Source organism: Eretmochelys imbricata, chromosome 6 (genome assembly GCF_965152235.1).
Source record: "Eretmochelys imbricata isolate rEreImb1 chromosome 6, rEreImb1.hap1, whole genome shotgun sequence".
Lineage (NCBI taxonomy): Eukaryota > Metazoa > Chordata > Testudines > Cheloniidae > Eretmochelys > Eretmochelys imbricata.
The window spans coordinates 49804943-49825611 of record NC_135577.1 but is presented as its reverse complement, the minus strand read 5'-3'; the positions used below and the strand labels follow the sequence as shown (position 1 = coordinate 49825611).

The window sequence follows — 20669 nt, the reverse complement described above, 5'->3', positions numbered from 1 at the left end:
ACCTCACTGGCACCTGACCCAAAATGACCAATGAGGCGACAAGATACTTTCAAATCTGGAGGGGGCGCGGAACAAAGGGGTTGTCTGTCTGTGTGATGCTTTTGCCAGGAACAGATCATAGAATCATAGAAGGTTAGGGTTGGAAGGGACCTCAGGAGATCATCTAGTCCAACCCCCCTGCTTGAAGCAGGACCAATCCCCAATTTTTGCCCCAGATCCCTAAACGGCCCCCTCAAGGATTGAACTCACAACACTGGGTTTAGCAGGCCAATGCTCAAACCACTGAGCTATCCCTCCCCCCGGGATCAGGAATGCAGCCTTACAACTCCTGTTAAGTTGTAAGTAATCTAGCTAGAAATGCTAGAGATTTCCTTTTGTTTAATGGCTGGTAAAATAAGCTGTGCTTGATGGAATGTATATTCCTGTTTTTGTGTCTTTTTGTAACTTAAGGTTTTGCCTAGAGGGATTCTCTATGTTTTGAATCTGATTACCCTATAAGGTATTTACCATCCTGATTTTACAGAGGTGATTCTTTTACCTTTTAATTAAAATTCTTCTTTTAAGAACCTGATTGATTTTTCATTGTTCTTAAGATCCAAGGGCTTGGGTCTGTGTTCACCTGTACCAATTGGTGAGGATTTTTATCAAGCCTTCCCCAGGAAAGGGGGTGTAGGGCTTGGGGGGATATTTTGGAGGAAGATGTCTCCAAGTGGGCTCTTTCCCTGTTCTTTGTTTAAAAACGCTTGGTGGTGGCAATATATGGTTCAAGGACAAGGCAAAGTTTGTACCTTGGGGAAGTTTTTACCTAAGCTGGTAAGAATAAGCTTAGGGGGTCTTTCATGCAGGTCTCCACATCTGTACCCTAGAGTTCAGAGTGGGGAAGGAACCTTGACACCTGTTCTGCCCACAGTTTTCCAGTAACTGACATGCAAACATTAAGTGACTGCCAGCACATTTTCTTTTGGTTTTCTTTGCTCTCCCTCTTTATGAGCATACGTCTTCTTTTGTGTTGAGAAAACACAGGCTCAAACTTTAACACAAACTCTGAGCACTACCACGTAAAGCTGACTTTTCCCCTCCAACAGGAACATTTGGAGAGGATGTGAAAAACTTAGAAGGCAGGATTTTTCCCTTTAAAAGACTAAGTGAAAGAGAATATAGGAGTTTACTAAGTGAAGATTTACTTGAAGTTTTGAGTTTTAAATGTTAATCTTTTTCCTCTTTTCCTTTTGTGCATGTTCAAACTAAATTCCTTAGTTTGCTGCTATACAACAAAGCAAAGCAAATCCCTAGCAACAGAAATCCAAATGAACATTTGTTACTTTTGTACTACCACAATACTGAGTAATTTTTATATTATAATGTCACAAAAATCTTGTTTGATCCTCACATCATTACCCTTGCCTCCCTCCTTATCACTACTCCCCTTGCCCACTCTTGACTCTGGGCCACATCCTCAAATGGTATAGATGGCCTTCAGTGAAGCTACTCTGATTTATATCAGCTGACAGTCTGGCCGCCATGTCTTCTTCCAATTACAGAAGCTGGCAATGAACCAGCTTCCAAATCAATATTCACTAAGCTCCTTTAAAATCACTCCTAACCCCCCACCCACCACCTGTTGAATGTCCATGGGGACATTAAATGAAACTGGAAGGTGCAAAGGGAAACTTGATAACAAGAAATACTTATTAACAGAATGTGCTTTAGCCTATGGAACTCATTGCCACAAAATATCAACTGAGTCCAAGAGCTTAGCAGATTTCCAAAAGGTATTAGACATTTATATGGATAAAAAGAATATACAAAGTTGTAACAGGAAATACTACAAAACCATACATGAGTTTTAGAAGGAATATAAAACCCTAATGCTTTGAGGTTTAGCTATGCTTTATCTATTGGGGCTGGGAGGAAACTTCCATTGGGTCAAGTCATCCCATGCCATACCTGCCTGCTGCTACACCTTCCTACACCTCTTCTCAAGCATCTGGTACTGGCCGATGTTGCAGACATGATACTGGACTAGATGGACCAGTGGTCTAATCCATTATCATAATTCCATATTCTTGTATTAACATCCAAATGCAACTTGTCTTTCAAGTTCTTGTAGTAATTGTACTATTCTGTGTTCACCCTTAGAATATATGTTCTTTGGAGTATTTTTATTACTGCAAAGTGTTGTATACATCTGTACTGCAGTATTACTATTTATACACTCTGTAAAATGTAACCATGATTCACCAAAATTGTAATCCCACCCAAAGCCCTTTAAACGCCTCCCAGACCCTTCTTCCCAGCTGAGCCTCTCAGGATGGACTGTCTCTTTTGTGCAATTCCCAAATGAAATCTTATCTTCCTCCTGTTCCTGAATCCTTGATCATTCTCCCAAGTGAGGCAGCCCTGCTTTCCCCAGAATACATTAATCAGATCAGATGCATGTTGCACAGCTGCCTAATACTGACTCATTGTTCCATCCGGGTGCCCTCTGACCGTGGGAAGCTAAGGGAGTGGAGGGCACTCAGTGCCTCTCAGGAGCTGCTCAGCCTAGAGTTTACTGTTGTGGAGAGACTGCAGCAGTAAATGTAGAGACATGAAAGCAATGAATATCTGTGTCTGTTTTCTACATTGCACACTAAACCCGAGCTCTGACTCAGGTTTGAGCTCAAGCTCCCCTTCCATTCACACTCAAAATCAGTCTGACTCGGGTCAGCAAGCACTCAGGTCCTAGGACCCTGCTGGGGGGGTGGGTCAGAGTCCGAGTCCCACTAACTGAGGTTCAAGGCCTCTCATTTTGCAGTGCAATGAGCTCAAGCAGCAAACTTGAGTCAGAAAGTCTGCATAATACAGTATGTACATGTTAGCCGTGAGACCCAGGTCCAGAAATTGTACGCCCAGGTTTACAATGCCATATGGACACTCCAGCATGGACTTGGAAACACCAAGTCCACAAGCCCAGGTCCCACAGACCCAGGTTTACAGTGCTAAGACACAAAATGGGTTAGCATCTCTCTTTGGAAACCTAGCTTCAATTTCCTTTGCTCCAAAGAACAAAGTGGCCTGTTCTGACACACAGTTTGGCATATTTCCACATAATTTTCAATCTCTGCTCAGAAGAGTCTGGGGATTGCAACTGTAAGAGCATTGCAAACAAGGTGAATTGGAGCTCCTGTAGGGATGCTTGGTTCTAACCAACACTCTATTCCTCCCTTGTACAAGAAAATTGTGTCTTACTTTCCCTGCCTGCTGACCAACAGATAATTCAGGAATATAAAATCATTCCTGGATACAGCTTCAGATTCTACAGTCACTGGAGTATACAAAGCTCCCATTCACTTCAGTGGGAATTATGTCTGCAGAAATCATGGGAGCTAAGAGCACCTTTCCTATAGCCAGACACCTCAGATATAGTCCAGCAGTTCTCTGTGTCTATTGCTTCCTTCCCAAATATAACCATACCTCAAACTCAATAAATGACCAGATTCTTTGTATGAAAAAAAAAAAGGAAAAGTAACCAGAAAAAAACCCAAGATGCAGAATTAAACAATCTTCCTGAAAATAAACTCTGTGGTAATGTCTGCCTATTGTCAAAAGTTATTAGGGAATAAATGTGACAGACCTGTCTGCTAAAAGACTTCACTTGAACAGGGGACATACGTAAAACTTGTCAGAGATTTCCCCTCTGTTAGTATGTCTGCTTATGCTTACTATACACACCCTGTTACACTGGTATATACTCTTGCATTGTAGAAGGAGCTGATTTATTTGTTGAAGGAAAGAACACTCCTTTCCCCCATGTAATTCTACCCACTTGGGGTTATAGCCTTTGTTTACTCTGAACACAAAATAGCAAAGTCATAGACTAAAACCAGACTACCTAAGATTACTTCTGCTTAAAGGATAAAGTCAACAGGGACCGGCTAATGCAAACAAAGGTGGAATTGACCCATCAAACAATTGTATACTAAGTTGCCTACATTAGATATTCTTTAAATAAAAGCTAGAACTTGACAATATTTTATCAGGCAATTATAAATCACGAATTGTAGAGGGGACAGAACAATTCAGGGTAACAGGCTCAAGAAAAAGAATGAACAAACTAGAGATGGCCCCAGTCCAAACACCAATGAACTTTGGATATCCAGAGCTAAGCCTTGACCTGAATTTTGCAGTTAGATCCTATGTAATCCTATGTCTATGTAATATATGAAACTTGAATTCCAAATCCAAGCTTCCTCAACTTTGGAAATATTTGAAATCTGCACACCACCCTGCACCTGAATTTCATAGGTTACACGCATATCTAGCAAGGGCGAAAGCTTAGAATGGATGGTGCAGGGAAAGTACAGTTATTTAGGAGGAAAATCTTTCAATTCAGGGGCTAAACAAGGACTCTTCTAGTGGCATCAACAGACGATGTAATCATGAACATATTCAAAGGCATTAGAAAAGCACTTGAAGCTGAACTCCTGTGGCTTCTTGTCATGCAAAACTCCTAATGGGAATTAAAATAAGTAAAATAAAAATATAGCAAGCTACATACATTGGGCAGATGGGATTTAAATGGACTACAGAACTTCCTTCTGTACAAACAAAATGTCAGCATATGAAAGGGAGGTGCTCCTTCTTCCTTTTCATCAAAACTTGCCAACCTGCTATCTGATCCCGCAGTTCTTTACTATACCAAACTCCCACTGAATAGTATGAGAATACAGCATGCATAAAGATTCCCATAAGTGCATATTAGTCAATACCATAATAAGGGAAGCAAAAAACCTCTCACTTCAAATGGACAGCTTTGAAAGCATGACCCTAGCCTGAATCCCAGGGGGTGATAACTTTTATTATGAGAGCACCTTTCCTATAGCCAGACACCTCAGAGACATCGGTCTCTGAACTTAGGGGGAATTTGTTTGCTGTATTAAGGCTGAAAGTGGAGAGCTAAAACAAATTTGACAAGCACAGTCCCCTGATACTCAAACAAACAAAGTCATTCTGAAAAAATTGACCACTAAAGTAATTTTGTAATAAAGGCAGTGTGGTCTGGTATACTGAGCACAGGACTGGGGTCAGTAACTTCTGTATTCTAAAGCCAACATTACCACTGATTCCTTCTGCAACTGTCGGCATGTCCCTTAACCTCTTTGCAGCTCAGTCAGCAGGAGTCAGAACATTTAACTACGTACTACACTGAAATGTTATGAGACTTAATTGTGACGATGTGAGGGAGATTCCCACACCTGGGCCATTCTTTTTAGGTGGCAAATGTGAGGAACTGTCCCAAATTGAGGTGTCAGTGTTTTGGAACAAGTTGATAAATATCAGATGGTATTCACCTAAAAGTTCTGAAGGATCTCAAATATGAAATTGCAGAACTACTAACTTTGGTATGTAACCTATCACTTAAACCAGCCTCTGTACCAGATGACTGGAGGATAGCTAATGTAACGCCAATTTTTTAAAAGGTTCCAGAGGTGATACTGGCAATTATAGCCTAGTAAGCCTAAATTCAGTACCAGGCAAATTGGTTGAAACTATAGCAAAGAACAGAATGATCAGACACATAGATAAACACAATACGTTGGGGGAAGAGTCAACACAGCTTTTGTAAAGGGAAATCATGCCTCACCAATCTATCAGAATTCTTTGGGGGCGGGGGTGTCAAATAAACATGTAGACAAGGGTGATTCAGTTGATATAGTGTACTTGGACTTTCAGAAAGCCTTTGACAAGGTCCCTCACCAAAGGCTTTTATGCAACTTAAAGAGTCATGGGATAAGAGGGAAAGTACTCTCATGAATTAGTAACTGGTTAAAAGATAGGAAACAAAGGGTAGGAATAAATGGACTTTCGCAGCAGAGAGAGGTAAATATCAGGGTTCCCCAAGGATCTGTACTGGGACCAGAGATGTTCAACATATTCATACATGATCTGGAAAAAGGGGTAAACAGTGAGGTGGCAAAGTTTGCAGATAATACACAATTACTCAAGATAGTTAACTCCAAAGCATACTCTGAAGAGTTTCAAAGGGATCTCACAAAACTGGGTGACTGGGCAAGAAAATGGCAGATGAAAGTCAATGCTAATAAATGCAGTGCATGTTGGAAAACATAATCCAACTATACATACAAAATGATGGGCTCTAAATTAGCTGCTACCACTCAAGAAAGATCTTGGAATCATCCTGGATAGATCTCTGAAAACATCTGCTCATTGTTCAGCATCAGCAAAAAAGCTAACAGAATGTTAGGAAAGGAATAGAGAAGACAGAAAATATAATGTTGCTATATAGAATCCTGGTACACCCACAACTTGAATACTGTGTGCAGTTCTGGTCACCCCATCTCAAAAAAGATATATTAGAATTGGAAAAAAGCAGAGAAGGGCAACAAAAATGATTAGGGGTAAGGAACAGCTTCCATATGAGGAAAGAGTAAAAAGACTTGGAGTATTCAGCTTAGAAAAGAGATGACTCGGGGGGGGGGGGGAGGAATATGATAGAGGTCTATAAAATCATGAATGGTGTGGAGAAAAAATGTCATTTACTCCTTCAGATAATACACAAACCCAGGGGTCACACAATGAAATTAACAAGCAGCAGGTTTAAAACAAACATAAACTGCTTCTTCACAGGGTGCACAGCCAACCTGTGGAACTCATTGCCAGAGGATGTTGTGAAGGCCAAAAATATAACTCCGTTAACAAATAATTACATACGTTCATGGCAGATAGGTCCAAAATGACTATTAGCCAAGATGGTCAAAGATACATCCTCATGATATAGATGTCCCTAGGCCACTATCTACTAGAAGCTGGGACTGGATAACAGGGGACGGATCACTTGATAAATTGCCTTGTTCTGTTCACTCCTTCTAAAGCATCTTGCACCGGCCACTGTCAGAAGACAGGATATGGGGCTAGATGGACTACTGGTCTTACCCACTATGGCCATTCTTGTGTTCTTATGTACGATGGAATGGAAAGCATTCAATGCTGAATTTTATTAATGAAGAGTTTAACAATGTAGGAGCTCATCTGAACCACCATCCACACAGAGGCCTGAATTTCAGGGGAACTGGATTTGAATCCCTGGATCTGAATTGGTCATTACTGATCTGGTTAGGTTTTTCATCCAAACCAAGAAGGGATCTATTTTCTACATCTAGTTTGAACATTGGCCACTAAAAGATATGTTTTATGAAAGGACCAGTTTAAGATTAAATATTGTAAGGAACATTTTGTGAGCTTTTAGCACCCTTGAATCTGAAGCCAGAGTAGCCCTAATTTGATCCTGAGCCAGCATTCTGAACCCAACTTACACAGGCTCCAGACCCAAAATGAACACTGCCTCAGACTATCACTATTACCAATAAAGCATTGAACAGAAAAGTCTTGCTCTTGTAAAGTCATGCAAAGAATAACATTTCCAACATTTTTGAATGCACGTTGAAAACCCACCCAATTGGGGCTATTTTATTATGTGGTTTTTGGAACAGAATGTGGAAGCACAAAATAAGTTAAAATGATAAAGACCTGAATAGAAAATTGCAGTTATAAATGGAATGGTTGCTGTAAGCAGATAGTTCTGTACATCCACATCTGTTCCAGTTCAGAGCAGTTCATGTGAACCAGTGGGAGAAACTGTTCCCCCCTAGCCCCCGCCCCTTAGACTGCTACAAACCTATCTGCATTTGCTCAACCACCGGAAGTGGAAAGAGGTGGCAACCACCCAAAAATTGGCTCAACCTGAGTTTTACTGGGACAATATCTCCCCGCCCCATCCTTTTTGCTTCCGTCTTCCCTATCCCCACAACAATGCAGCATTATTTGGGGGGGAAGAAGAACCAGATGTATTTTCAAATTCTTATGGGAATTCAAAAATGTTTGGTTTTGCCAACTTATCAAGTCATTTGCAGTTTAACAAAAGCTGCATTTTTGTCCTTCACTACAGATTAGATTTCTTTCACAAGTGTCCCCTCAGGGGTCACTTAGATGATAAATAAGGAAAAAGCTGACAGAAGAGTCAAGTGGGGAAATAGATATTAAAAATAATGAGGCTGCTCCAAAACTAATTCAGGTTCCGGACAGAATGCAAACTTCCAGCTCAGAGTTTATTTTAAAGTGTCTCCTTCCCCCTCCACTTCTGTCTCTGTTTTATCTCCTGTATTTTCATCTTTTTTATGTCTTAAACCCTATTCCTAAAAAAGACAGTAATAATAGAAGCAGCCACACAGAGAGGAGGCAAGATGTAAACATTCTGTTCCAAAATCCGCTGTGAAACAAAAGGGCAAGGGGATTACATTTGGTAAGGGCTGAAATTTGTCCAGTGTTTTGAGCTGAAACTGAACCTCAATGTGTTTGGATGTGTCACCCCTCTGAAAAAGTATGACTAGGAGAACTGATTATTTTTCAATTGAATATTCTCCAGTTGATTAGTATTGAGCCACAGGCAGTTTATACACAGAATGCATTTGTTTTAACTATTATTTTTAATAGACGTTTAAATAGATCTGTGTTTTTTCCAACCTGCAAAAACTTCCAAGCTTAAATTCTGCAGTTGATTCTGCGTGGGCAGTTCTGGGCCCCAGACTTTACTATGTGTTGGGGTCTGTCTGGAGAGAGCCAGTTGCATGACTAGATCTTTACTGCTTTCAGGTGAATTATGTGAACATACCAAAACCAGTATCTGGCCCTCCAGGACTGCTTTGACTGGACATTGCTATAAAGATTTAGTGCTAGATCCTGTGAGTTAGTGGATTTTTAACTCCAATTAGACCTGTGTTTCTGCTCCAGAAGTGAAGTCAATGGCAAAACTCTCACTGGCTTAAATTGGAGGTAGAACAGGCTCCTTTGTAATTTAACTGGAATTCAGGATGCTCAGCACCTCACAGGATTGGGTCTTTAAGGAAGAGTGGACTGATCCCACACTTCTTACTCAGACTAAACACCCACTGATGTAATTAAAAATATTCCTGAGAAAGGGATGCAGACTCTAACTTGTAATATGACTCAGTAGTTAAAAGAAAGAGTAGCGTCCCTGTGTTTCAGTTTAGGCTATGCTAGTGGTGGGTGCTGAGAACATCTTGGAAAGTACTATGCAAATTAAATTTTTACTGAAAGTAGGGTTGCCAGTTTTGGTTGGACATATTCCTGAAGGTTTCATCACATGACATTAATCTTTAATTAAAGATTAGTCTTTAATTCCTGGAAACTCCAGGACAATCCTGGAGGATTGGCAACCCTAACTGAAGGTGGTTATAAATGGAGGCTGCTTAGCATCTGCAGATCAGGCCTTCAGCCACTTGACCACCTTGTTCTTCACCAAAAGTGATCATTGGGACTACTCACATGTTTAAAATTAAAGCACTTGCTTAAGTGCTTTGCCTGATTAGACTCAAAAACTTTCAAGACTAGCCTTAGATAAACTATTTTGGAAAAATACATTGCAAGACAGAGAAACTGACTCAAAAAAGAGGCTTCATTCATTTTAATAGAAAAAAGTAAAAAAAATTATATTTTGGAAACAAGAGCCTAGCTTCTTTAGCAGAAGGATTATTAGCAAGCTGCTGAAAGGAGAAAGATTAAAATGAAATTAATGTACCTACCATTTAAAAACAACTAACGTGGAAGGCTTATATTTATGCAGCAGGTATTATTATAAAATTTTAAAAGTCTACAGTGTGAAAAAGGGTTCTGCTTTTCCATTGGCAGGCTGTAGAGGTTCTGCTTTCTGTCATCCAACGAATCATTTATATTCTGGCAGTGATTTTTTTCTCCCTTTTTGAAGATTCATACGTCTATCATAAACTTATTTACTGGACCAGCATGAAGAAAAAATACTTTTTACATGATCATTTGAAATGGTATTTTTAAGGCACAGTTTTTCTTCCAGCTGATGTTAGCATTATTATCAGTTATTATCGTAACCCTAGTTTGAGACCATATTTGCTCTGAGAGGAAACTAATATGGACCTAAAATGAAGCCATATTTTCTAAATGTGCTGATCAGCCAATGATCTCTTTGAAGCAGACAGCCAAACTAATGAGTGTAGCATGGTAACTTTAGGCCCAGATCCTGAGCTGTAGCTGAGGAACACCTGGAGCAGCTCAGAAGTGGGGTTGCAAAGATGGCTTAACACAATCATTGCACTCCCCTGATTCAGGGCAGAAATATGCTGTTTTGGTCTCCTCCACTGCAATTTGCAGCAGCCTACTTTGCAAAAATGCCACTATGTAGTTCCATGTTTTATTATCTCTCATTGACTCCATTTCAAATTTACTCAGGTTGGAAGGAAAAAGGTTTTGCCCTCAACTGCCAGCCCAACAAATTCAAATCCGAAAGTCAAGTCCTCTCCTCATCATAATCATGCGTAATAAAGGGTTGGCAAGCCAAATCATACTCTCAGTAAGACCTGTGCGACACCTGTTTTCTCCAAATCATGCCCTCAGGTACATCTGTGCAACCCCATTGCAAGCTCATTATGGTTTGTTCTTTGATATCTGCAGTTGGAAGGTGCTATAGAAGTACAAAAGATTTATTCCATTATAAACCCACCTCAACAGGATTATTCAGATTAATGTTACATATCAGTGTTTAATCCTTGGACCTCAATCTAGCCTCCTCACCCACCTTAAAAGAGAATTTACTCAGTATGAGAATGTCCTTAGGTACTATAGCTCAGATATGTAATACATTTCTGTGTTTGGAAAGCCTGAACCTCCTGTACAACACCATGGCACAATAGCTGAACCTTTCTCAGGGTTTCAGTTATAATACTGAATTTCTTGTCTTTGTTGTTTGGTTTAAGTCAGTCTCCAAGGCATGCCTTAAACTGAGCTTTCATTCTGAAATGCATTTTAGCCCAGGCTCAACTGCCTGCCAAATATCATTATTGATAATGACTGTAAAGGTGAAATAATATTTCAAATCTGCTTCCCTGTGATCAGCAGAGGACCTAGAAAACTGTTCAGACAGAATTCAGGTCACCTACTAATAAGATTCTACTTTTAGATCATTGAATTCCACGTCCCTGGAAACCTGCAATCCCAATACACTGAATTAAAATGATTAGGGCTAAATTCTGCCAGTGTTTATAGGTGTCTTTCATTGAAGAAAATGGAAGACACAAGCATGGATCCAAAGATAAAACTAACTTTTTTCCCCCCTGGTCCAACTTTCAAACTTTTATTTCATTTCGTCATCTAGACATTCAGAATCTATGATTTGGATGCCTTTCACAAGACCCTATATACTGACATTAACAGAAATTCTAGTTTTCAGCAAACAGTGCAACAGTAATTCTAAGCACAGGTGTGGATAAAGCTAAACATGTTATGGCTCCCAAAAGGACAAAAAGGAAACAATCTTTCATACAAAATATATTTGCAAACAGAGGCTATAAAGAAATGCTAGTAGTGTGGATTAGAATGCACAGACATAGTACATACTGTACGTACCAAAAACTTAAGAGCCTGTATCTCATAAGCCCAGAAAAGGAATACATGGAATGGGAAAAGAGAAAATTCTTATTTTAATCTTATAATACACACAAGGTCAAGGAGTAGAGATCACTTAGAAACATGTACAGTATATTGTTATGGTCTAAATTTCTTTAATCACTTGTCTGGACACAGCAGCCCTGAGAACTCTACCTATCATATTGAAGGGAGGTTTTATTACTACCCAGTCATGTCTCTAGTCAATTCGGTCATTCCATTTTTATTATTACAATGCATAGTGGACTTCAGTAAGCCCTCCCCATCCATTGTCCATACAGCATATCCTATAAGACAAGCCCTTATATCAGGCATACATTATACTGCCTAAAGATGTACCTTTTTGAGAGATAGATAGTATACTCTATAAGGTTTGCTTTTGCACTGGATATACAGGGTACTGTATGGACCTGATCCTGGGAAGTGCTCCAAGTCTCCTCTAAAGAGATGTACTCCCTCAATTTCCCATTGACATCCAGACATATTTTAGATTGGGCCCTATATTTTCCAAGGACACAGAAACAAGATAGTAACTTATGATTTGTATAGGTTAGAAGATCCCGATATTTTAGTAGATAATCCCCACAAAAAGGTGGACTCTTCGCTTACTTAAAATCTGAATGAAATGCATATATCTTCAGACCTATTTGAATGCAAGATTATGGGCTTATCAGCAAGATGATGAACTGAGAGTATGTGCTAGGAAGCTTAAATTATGTAAAAAAAATTTTGCTTGACTTAATGAAGTGGAAGTAATTGTTATTTTGGACTATAGCCTGCTCAGTATTAGGAGTGGTGTTGAGGGAATAGTTAATAGGAAGCTCCCTCACGCTTAATTATTTTAGTAATTAACAGACCTTAATAGATTTCTTAGATTCTCTTTTGCTGATTGTGCAGATGCATTTATTTACAAGGTCTTTCCAACGATCTCCACAGTGCTAAAGGGACAGGAGAGGGCATTTCCCAATATTCTACAAATAAAACATGTGAACATTCTGTATTAGAAAGAAGCCTGAAGCAGAACCCTGGATCCATTCCCCTTCCATCCTCAACACACATCACAAACCCAGGATCCTAATCCTCTACCCCCACTGCAAATGGTGAGACAGTTTAGTTCCATATCCAAACTTGGTAACTCAGCTGTTACACTAAGTCTCCTGGTAATTATATGGTTGAATAAAATATATTAAGTCACAGGAAATAAAAAAAGGAAAAACCATTAGTTTATTTTTAGAAACCTTGACTCGTCATTCATCAAAAAGAACATTCACAATATGCACTCAGATACCAGCATCTGCACGAGGTTTGCCTGACCACATGCTGAAATGCATATTACATATAGAAAATCATTTTTCATCTTTAGACCAGGTTCAGACTCTGTGCCAGTGAACACAGGATATATACAGCAATGTAATAATTTCTACCAGTAAGTAGAACTATACCAGGGCTTCACTGTACATGACAGAGCTTGCTTTGACATAGTCTGTTCAGTCTTATCCTCTCACTGCTGCCACATCTGATGCCCCAAACCATTCAATACACATCTTCAATTGATATTGGCAGTGTGCACACTTGAATATTAGAGCAGAGGACACATGGCCTTATTCAGCTCCCTCACACACATAACCACCAAATGGGCCCATACTCATGTTCAAGAAAACAGTTTTAATGGATGCCTGAATGTTCATCTCTCAGCAACCCAATGAACAGATTGTTCCTACTCATAACACTGTGTGTGTGTGTGTACGTACACGTGCATACACTGCCACTATCAAGTCAGGGAGCATATGCACACAAGTCAGTGAAACACACCCACTAGGTCTGCTGCTCTCCCTGAAATTTTTCCTGCAGTGGCTCTGGTGCTAGAATAGGGATGGAAAAGTGTATTCACACAGATGCACGTGCAGAATTGCCTTTTAAGACATCAGTACCACAAATCAGTTTGGGTCAATTTAGTGACTTTTGGCACAAACACTTCCTTCTTTTGTATATTGCAATAATTTTCCCCCTGGGTTGGCACAAAGTTCTTTGAATTTCTACATGCCAGTCCAGAAAAAAAAAAAAGTTTAAAAATCAGTCACTATACACAAACATATAGGGGATGGGAAACAAGATTTTGAAGAGATAATAGAACAATATGACAGACTAGACATAAATGAATAAATTTCTTCCTGTTATTGATCACACTAAGCAGGCCCAGATCCTGTAAGGAGCTGAACACTTTCAAACCCCACTGAAGTTAAGGAGTCAAACCCTGAGAGTCCTAAATAAGGCCCTATCTTATCCCACTGAAGTCAATTGTAAAACTGCCCCAAAAATAAAAGCAATGGAAAAAGGTGGCATGGATAAATTATATTTTAGAGCAAGCTATTTATATTTAGGGATACAGTGAAGACAAGAGTCTAAAAGTCTTTCATCCTTACTTCAGCAGCATCAAAAGGCCAACGTTAAGTATCTGCTCAGAATAGCCGGCTCAGAACAGTGGTTGTGTGATTTACCTAATACAAGGCAACATGTTCTGAATTTTGTATTTGTGAATTTAATAGTTGTTTATGCGTTTCCTTTCCTGTCATTATTAACCGGGTGCTTTTAAAATTAGTTTAATCTCTTCTCCTTGGACAGAATTTTGCTATTTGATCTCATCAGCCATGCAGATTTCTATACCATATTCTGAGCTTGTTCTATGAGCAGAACTTCAACTGACATCAGTGAGTGCAGAACAGGCAATAAATATCTGTAGTGTGGACAGGAGAGAGAATTTTGCACATACTGGTGCATACTGATCAAGTTTCCTGGCATACAGACAGGAATGGTCACAGGCCTGGCATCCAGAAACACCTGAGTTTTAAACTCAGTTCTCAAACTAATTTGCTCTATAGCCAAAGTTAAGTCACTGAATTTCTCTGCCTGAATCCTTCCTTCTGTAAAATGGAGATAATATTTTCCAGCCTCACAGGATGCTGACATGATACCTTAAATGTTTGTAAAGCAATTTGAAATGTGCTGTAAAAAGGCTTAGTATCAGGATTATAATATGACCAATAAGCATCTATGCTGTGCAACTGACCTAGGAGAAAAATGTTGTACAAGTTCCCTTGTAACCTCTTAAAAAAAAAAAAAGCAGCGATATTCTCTGTAAAGATAGCTATCTATCTATCTATGGAACTTTAAAGATTATTTAAAAAGTGACAAATTCCATCTTGGGGAGTTGCACTCTAAGGGCTTAGAACCTGCAAACCCATATACATGCGAGTAGTCCTAACCAGCACTAACAATCCCAGAGTATAAATATTACAAGGACCATTTGCATGAATAAAAGTTTGCATGAGAGGGCTCTAACTTACAAGCCACCTATTTTGATTGCTGTTAAAAAGCTTACCTTTATTTAAATTATCTCAGAGTAGCAGCTAAGACATTGCAATATTTTCCTATACTTAGAACCAAAAATAGCAGGAATTTCTCAGAGAACACATTGGTATAACAGCTGGCACAGGACTGCCTTTTTAATAGTATGACTAGGGTATTGAAGGTGTCAGTGTGACAGGTGTTCTACAAGTGATGGAGATACAATGCTTTCATGCATATAACCACTCTTAAAGTCAAAGTAAGTGCTGCCTGCATGTGGATTGTAGGATCCAATTATAAAGGCAGAATGTTTATGGCAAACATGGTTGGGGCTCATCATTTTAAATTTGCATATACACTTTTTCCTCTTGTTCCCATCCATGCTATTACTGGAATCTCCTAAGGTATGCAGACCAATTTCACATAATATGGTCACTAGCCAAGCAGATCCAGTTAGATATTATATATCCAGAGGTATATTGTCATGACCCTAGCCATTATCACAAGGGGAAAAAAAAAACAAATTGTGACATATGCCTGCTTATGCCCTTGGAGTCAAAATAAATAATAGATTATTATTTACCTACAAAATAACTGTGACTGCATATGAAATGGAACTCTGAAGACTACAGTTCTTGAAATGCTTTGTCACCTTGTATGAGGTCAATTCCATGTATTCAATATAGGCCCAATCCAGACAGTTCCTCAACACCCTCATCTCTCATTGACTTCAGCATACACAGCACCATACAGGATTCAGACCTCAGAATATACATTGTGAGGCTGTAAAAGCTTTTGAGTTATACTTAGCTTTGTTTTTAGAATGTATGGTAAATACCCCTACTGATGGTGGATGAATTAGAGCTAAATGCCTCTCTTGTATTTACTTTTGGGGTTTACTCTAACCATGTGTGAAGAAGGCTGCCATAAATGCACCAGAAAGCGGCTTGCCAAAGTCTCAGTCGTACCAAGGTGCTGAGCAGTTCCTGAGAAGTGCTCAGTGTTTTGAAGCCAATGGGAGATGAGGGCATTCAGCACCAGGATCAGGCCCTGAAATCTGCAATGTCTGCTAAGATTCCCCAAGAAAAGTGATTGAATACAGTCTCTCTCCTCACTCACAGTGAGTCCCCAGCATTTCCTTTTCTCATCAGAATCCAGGGGGTATAATACAATTTAAAAGGGACATTTTTTCCCTCTTGGTGCCAACAAATGCTCCCACTTCCCAGGGTGACTCTTCTGCCTTCTGTTTTGGCAGGCTAGCCTTCTTCCATATTTCATAACTACAGTTGCGTAACAGACCATAGCTATAGCAGCTTCTGGTTGTGGTAAACATGCTGGGTCTTAACCCCATTACCAGCTCTGCTGTGTAACTTATTTCCTGATACTCACTTTCTCCATAACCCCTTGCAGTGACTGGTGAACTGTTCTGCTGCCTGCCAGGCTTATGGAGGACTAGACATATTGTACCGCAAGTTATTCAGCAGAGTGAGACATCTGGCTGCAGACCCCAAGAACTGTCACTGAATCAAAACTACCTGCTGGAGGTGTTCAGGCTGAATGTGTACCCATCTCCATAAATGAATAAGTTATTTCAAATTAAAACAAAGTTAATGAGATGAATGACTGCAGAGCTGGAAGAGAAAGTCTAATTAAATCAAAGTGGTTATTAGTTAGTCACATCACTACTGATTAATTATTAGCTGGAGATAATTCATCACTTTAACTGGTAGTGGAAATAGCTCAAGTGTTGTTATCAAGGGCAGAAATGTAATAAAAACAATAAACCTATAGGTCTGCTCTAGAAGTTCCAATTCAGAGCTGAATAATCTCTTCTAGAGGGAGAGCCAGGGAAATGGGTATGGAGTGAAACCCTGGCAAAACTCCCATTGACTTTAGTAGGGTCAAGATTTCACCCCAGGGGGAAGGGGGAGGGGAAGAAGGGGTTGAAGGTTTAAACTTCACTTGGAAGTGGGGATTTGCTTCCATTCTAGTTCTGCAGGAGACCTCATCTTCCAGTCCTAAAGATATACTGAGCCTCATGCCCATTGCCACCAAACTGCTCCCCAAGGTATCATCTTACCTGTGCCAGCATGGTTCCTTCAGACACTATGTTGCCCGTGCCTCCTTTATAGAGGGAGCCCCAGCACTACCTCTACTTGCAACTCCACAGCATAAGAGAATGCTGAAACCTGTTAGCAATGCCGCGCACTATCACATGCCTAGGCGTTTGGGGGGCCATGACACAGCAGAGGACACTCATCCCCTTTGATCTTTCCCCTTCATGATACCAATGAAGCCCAAAATTCCTGGAGGGGGCTTCTGATGAGTCAATGGCAGAGGGGCACTGATGACACTTAGGCTCGACTATAGTCTCGCATAAGTCAACCAATTTTTTGCAGATTTTTCTTGTTTACCCATTCTCTTCTGTTTTTTTAAAAACATGTCCCTCAATCCTTACTCCAGGCTAAATTGCAACCACAGTCAGTGGAAGTTTTGCTTGAGTAAGGACCAAGTAGAGACTTCAGGAATAGGTCCTACATCATTTTTCAGTGGGAGCAAAGGTTCCCAAGGTAAACTGACAATCTACAGCTCTGCAGTGTAGTTAGATGGCTTATACTTTTATAAACATTCAAAAGAAGCGTTTTGGATGGCTTGTCAATAGAAATGCAATGATGTATTTGGGAGACCAAAAATTGTTCCCTGCTCATATTGATGGGATTGGGTACATTCAGTTCATGCTTCTAATGGGTGAATCAGTAAATTAAATGGAGAATGTCACTAAAGTATTATTTATAATTTCTCAGAGCTCTTTTGGCTATCACTTTGATTGCTTTATGATAAATAGCTGCCTGCCTCATGAGAAATAGTATTTTTTTTTAGTACTAATCGGTCCTCATATTGATTTCACTCTTGATGTACTTTGATAACACTTTAGCTTCCCCTGTTTTTCCTGCTTTTTTTCCCCTCCAGAGTGCCCCTTCATGTTCAACTTTGAAATGAAGAAGTTATACCTCTTTTTCTACTATAAATATGTTAACATGGGGGCAATTAATGGACAGCAGAAGAGCAATATTTTGATATAAAACCCAGCTGTTTTCTGTCAGGTTTATTTCCACAAGTTTTTTTTCTTTTTTATCCTGAGACACTCTGGCTAGTCTGAGATTTGATGAGCATACAGTGTTACTTTTAGAAATGGGCTGAACTCCAGTTAAATATTTGGCTGTTTAATACGCAGACTTTAGGATAACAGTCTTCATGGGAATCCAAAAAAAGGGAGTGAAGAAAGGGCTCCCCATGCTATTCTTAGCAGCACATAGTTAGATTTGGAATTTTGATTGTAAAGTATGGAATTTATAAACGTTGCCATTCTAAATTTACTTCGTTTGTATACAATTCAGCTGGATAATCAAGTGTTACAGTATGTTCCTGCTTAGCAGCTCAATTCTGAGTTTAACAGCCTCTAAACTAGGAGAAAATTTCATTCAATAAACATTGATAGTGTCATTTGTTTTCCAACTGTTGAAGTAAGTGAATTTTTTTGTGTGTGTGCATATAGATGTACATATACACGGCAATGATTTATTTCTATGGGGAAACCAAGGAAATTCTCTCCCTGTGCCCCATATCATCCAAGGTATCTGTTCTTTGGTTCTAAATGTTAAGTAAGTTCTCAGCCAAGGAATGTACTTTCACTCTCCAATCGATAGATGTCTGTTTGCACTCATTAATTAACAGTGGGATACACAAATTACCTTATTTAACAAATACATTACTGATTAGCTGCACACCTCATTTATACACACACGGAAAGACATTTCAATTTAAATCCTTCTTTGTTTGTCTTCGGTTTTATAATGTGAATTCATTGAAATAGTATTTGTTTATATATCATTACCACATACCACATTTTTCAGTGTTTCATGGGTAGATTGGCTTTGTAAGACTTGAGCTTTCAATTGCTATATTTGGGCAGCTATGACTGATCATGTTTTATGTTTTAGAAGAAAATAAAGACTTATTTTTGCCAGTACTTTGCTAAGTAGGATATTACTCCTGGAATTTTAAAGTATTAAATAAAAATTGCTAGTAAGTTCCTTAATATGGCACTTCTGATGGGGAAGCATTTGGATAATCTGGTTTTCCTTTAGAATTACCAGACTAGAGTAAAATGACGTTCCCTTAAACAACATCCCCAAGCTCCAAACTCTAAGACCTTTTGCATCCCCCCTCCCCCATTGCTATAAACACTTACGTGGCCCCCAAGGTGCCTCTGGGGGGATTCTGTGAAGGTCAAGCTCATCCTTATCCATTTCTTATCCAAGCCTGGAAAGCTCAGCTGCAAATTAGTACCAAAAAGAATATTTGAACTTGAAGGGATCCTTCCTCTTTGCCTTTTTTTTTTTGGGGGGGGGAGGGGGTAGCTCTCATTCAATGGGCACAAGAAGCCAGTCCGCTACTGCAGGTTGCCACACAGCACACTTGCAAGCAATCCTACTACCACCACTAACAATAAAAGTAGGATCCCTGGAATTGAAGGCAGCCAAATTTGAAAGAGAGAGAGAGAGAGAGAGAGAATTCCCAAAATTGCCCTGGAAAACAGAGCAGCTTAAAACGCACCAAAGAGCTGACCCTGCTCCCCTTGCAAGGAGTCACAGATGCAGCCTCTGCCCGGCACAGGAGGTTTAAATTGATCGCTGCTGCTACTGCAGCCGCTGCGCGAGGAGCCCCCCTGGCGAAGAGAGCGGCACTGACTTTAAATAGCAGCGCTCTGCGCCCAGTCCGCTCACGCGAACTGCGTCCGCTGGAGACATAAGGCAGTGGGAACCCAGCCCCCCTCCCCCGTCCCCCCGCGTGACTCAGATGGGTGCAGAACTATGCACGAAAATCCAGCCGGGAGCAGGCGGATGGGAGCGTCTCTTCCCACATGGTCCAAACCTCTCCCGGATCCGGGGCTCACCGACGCACACGCGGACCCTAAGCTGCCGGAGGAACCGCCCGAGGAAGACTTGGGCGCACTTCCCGCTCACGGTAGCGCAGAGACCAGCTTCGAGCTCCCGGCATCACCCAGGGGCCCCACCAGCGCCCGTGCTTTGCTTTGCTGGCTTGCGGGCGTCCGCCGGACTAGCGAGACAGAACCGTTGTGCGGCTCTGCCCTGAGGCGCCGGTCGGGTGGAATACGAGCCCTCTCTCCTCTGCACCGTTGGTTGGCAGGCATCTGAGATCGGAGCACCTGTAGCTGGGTGTTTTGTCCAGGGACTGTGGGGACAGGAGCATTCCCTTTACAGGAGGAGACTCACTACTGCCGAACGGGCTCCTGTGGTAATCCCAGGCTCTGGTCGGACTCCGAAGTTGCCGGGAGGGGGTGAAATTGGGGTGCCTAGAAAATGCAGAGAGGTTAGGATGGAGCTGCCCAATCCTCTCTGCAGTAAGTCTGCGGTGTTGAGATGGGAGAATTTAGAGAAAGGGGAGCCGGCAGAGCGGAGGGTATGTGGCTCTTTTCTAAACTTGAAACATTCCCAGTGCCTTTCCACAGGCTTTGAGGCCAAAGGAGATTTCAGGCGCTCTCCTCCACTTTTGCTGCAGGCAAGGGGGGGGGGGGGAGTGCTGAACCGTAGCCTGCAAAGGAAGGCGCCTTCTTATGTATCCATAACACCCTGCCAATGACACCCATAGATAAATATAATAAATCCCAACCCAGATCTCCCTTAAACAAAGCGGGTTTGCAGCAAGTGAGCTGACCTTGGGCGTTTGAGTAACCCGCCTGAATGATGGCAGCAGCTGACATGTGCAGGGAGAATTCCTCTCAAAGGTCACTAACGTTTTTTTCCCTC

General features: G+C 40.7%; 1 protein-coding gene across 1 annotated transcript in view; it reads right to left on the bottom strand.

Moving 5' to 3' along the window:
• The window catches only part of ANO1 (anoctamin 1), a 116499-nt gene extending 97351 nt beyond the window's left edge, over positions 1–19148 (bottom strand). The window contains exon 1 of the mRNA XM_077820152.1: positions 19091–19148. Within this exon, the coding sequence (XP_077676278.1) occupies positions 19091–19148 (58 nt within the window). The remainder of the gene's footprint in view (positions 1–19090) is intronic.
• Positions 19149–20669: the final 1521 nt, after the last annotated feature.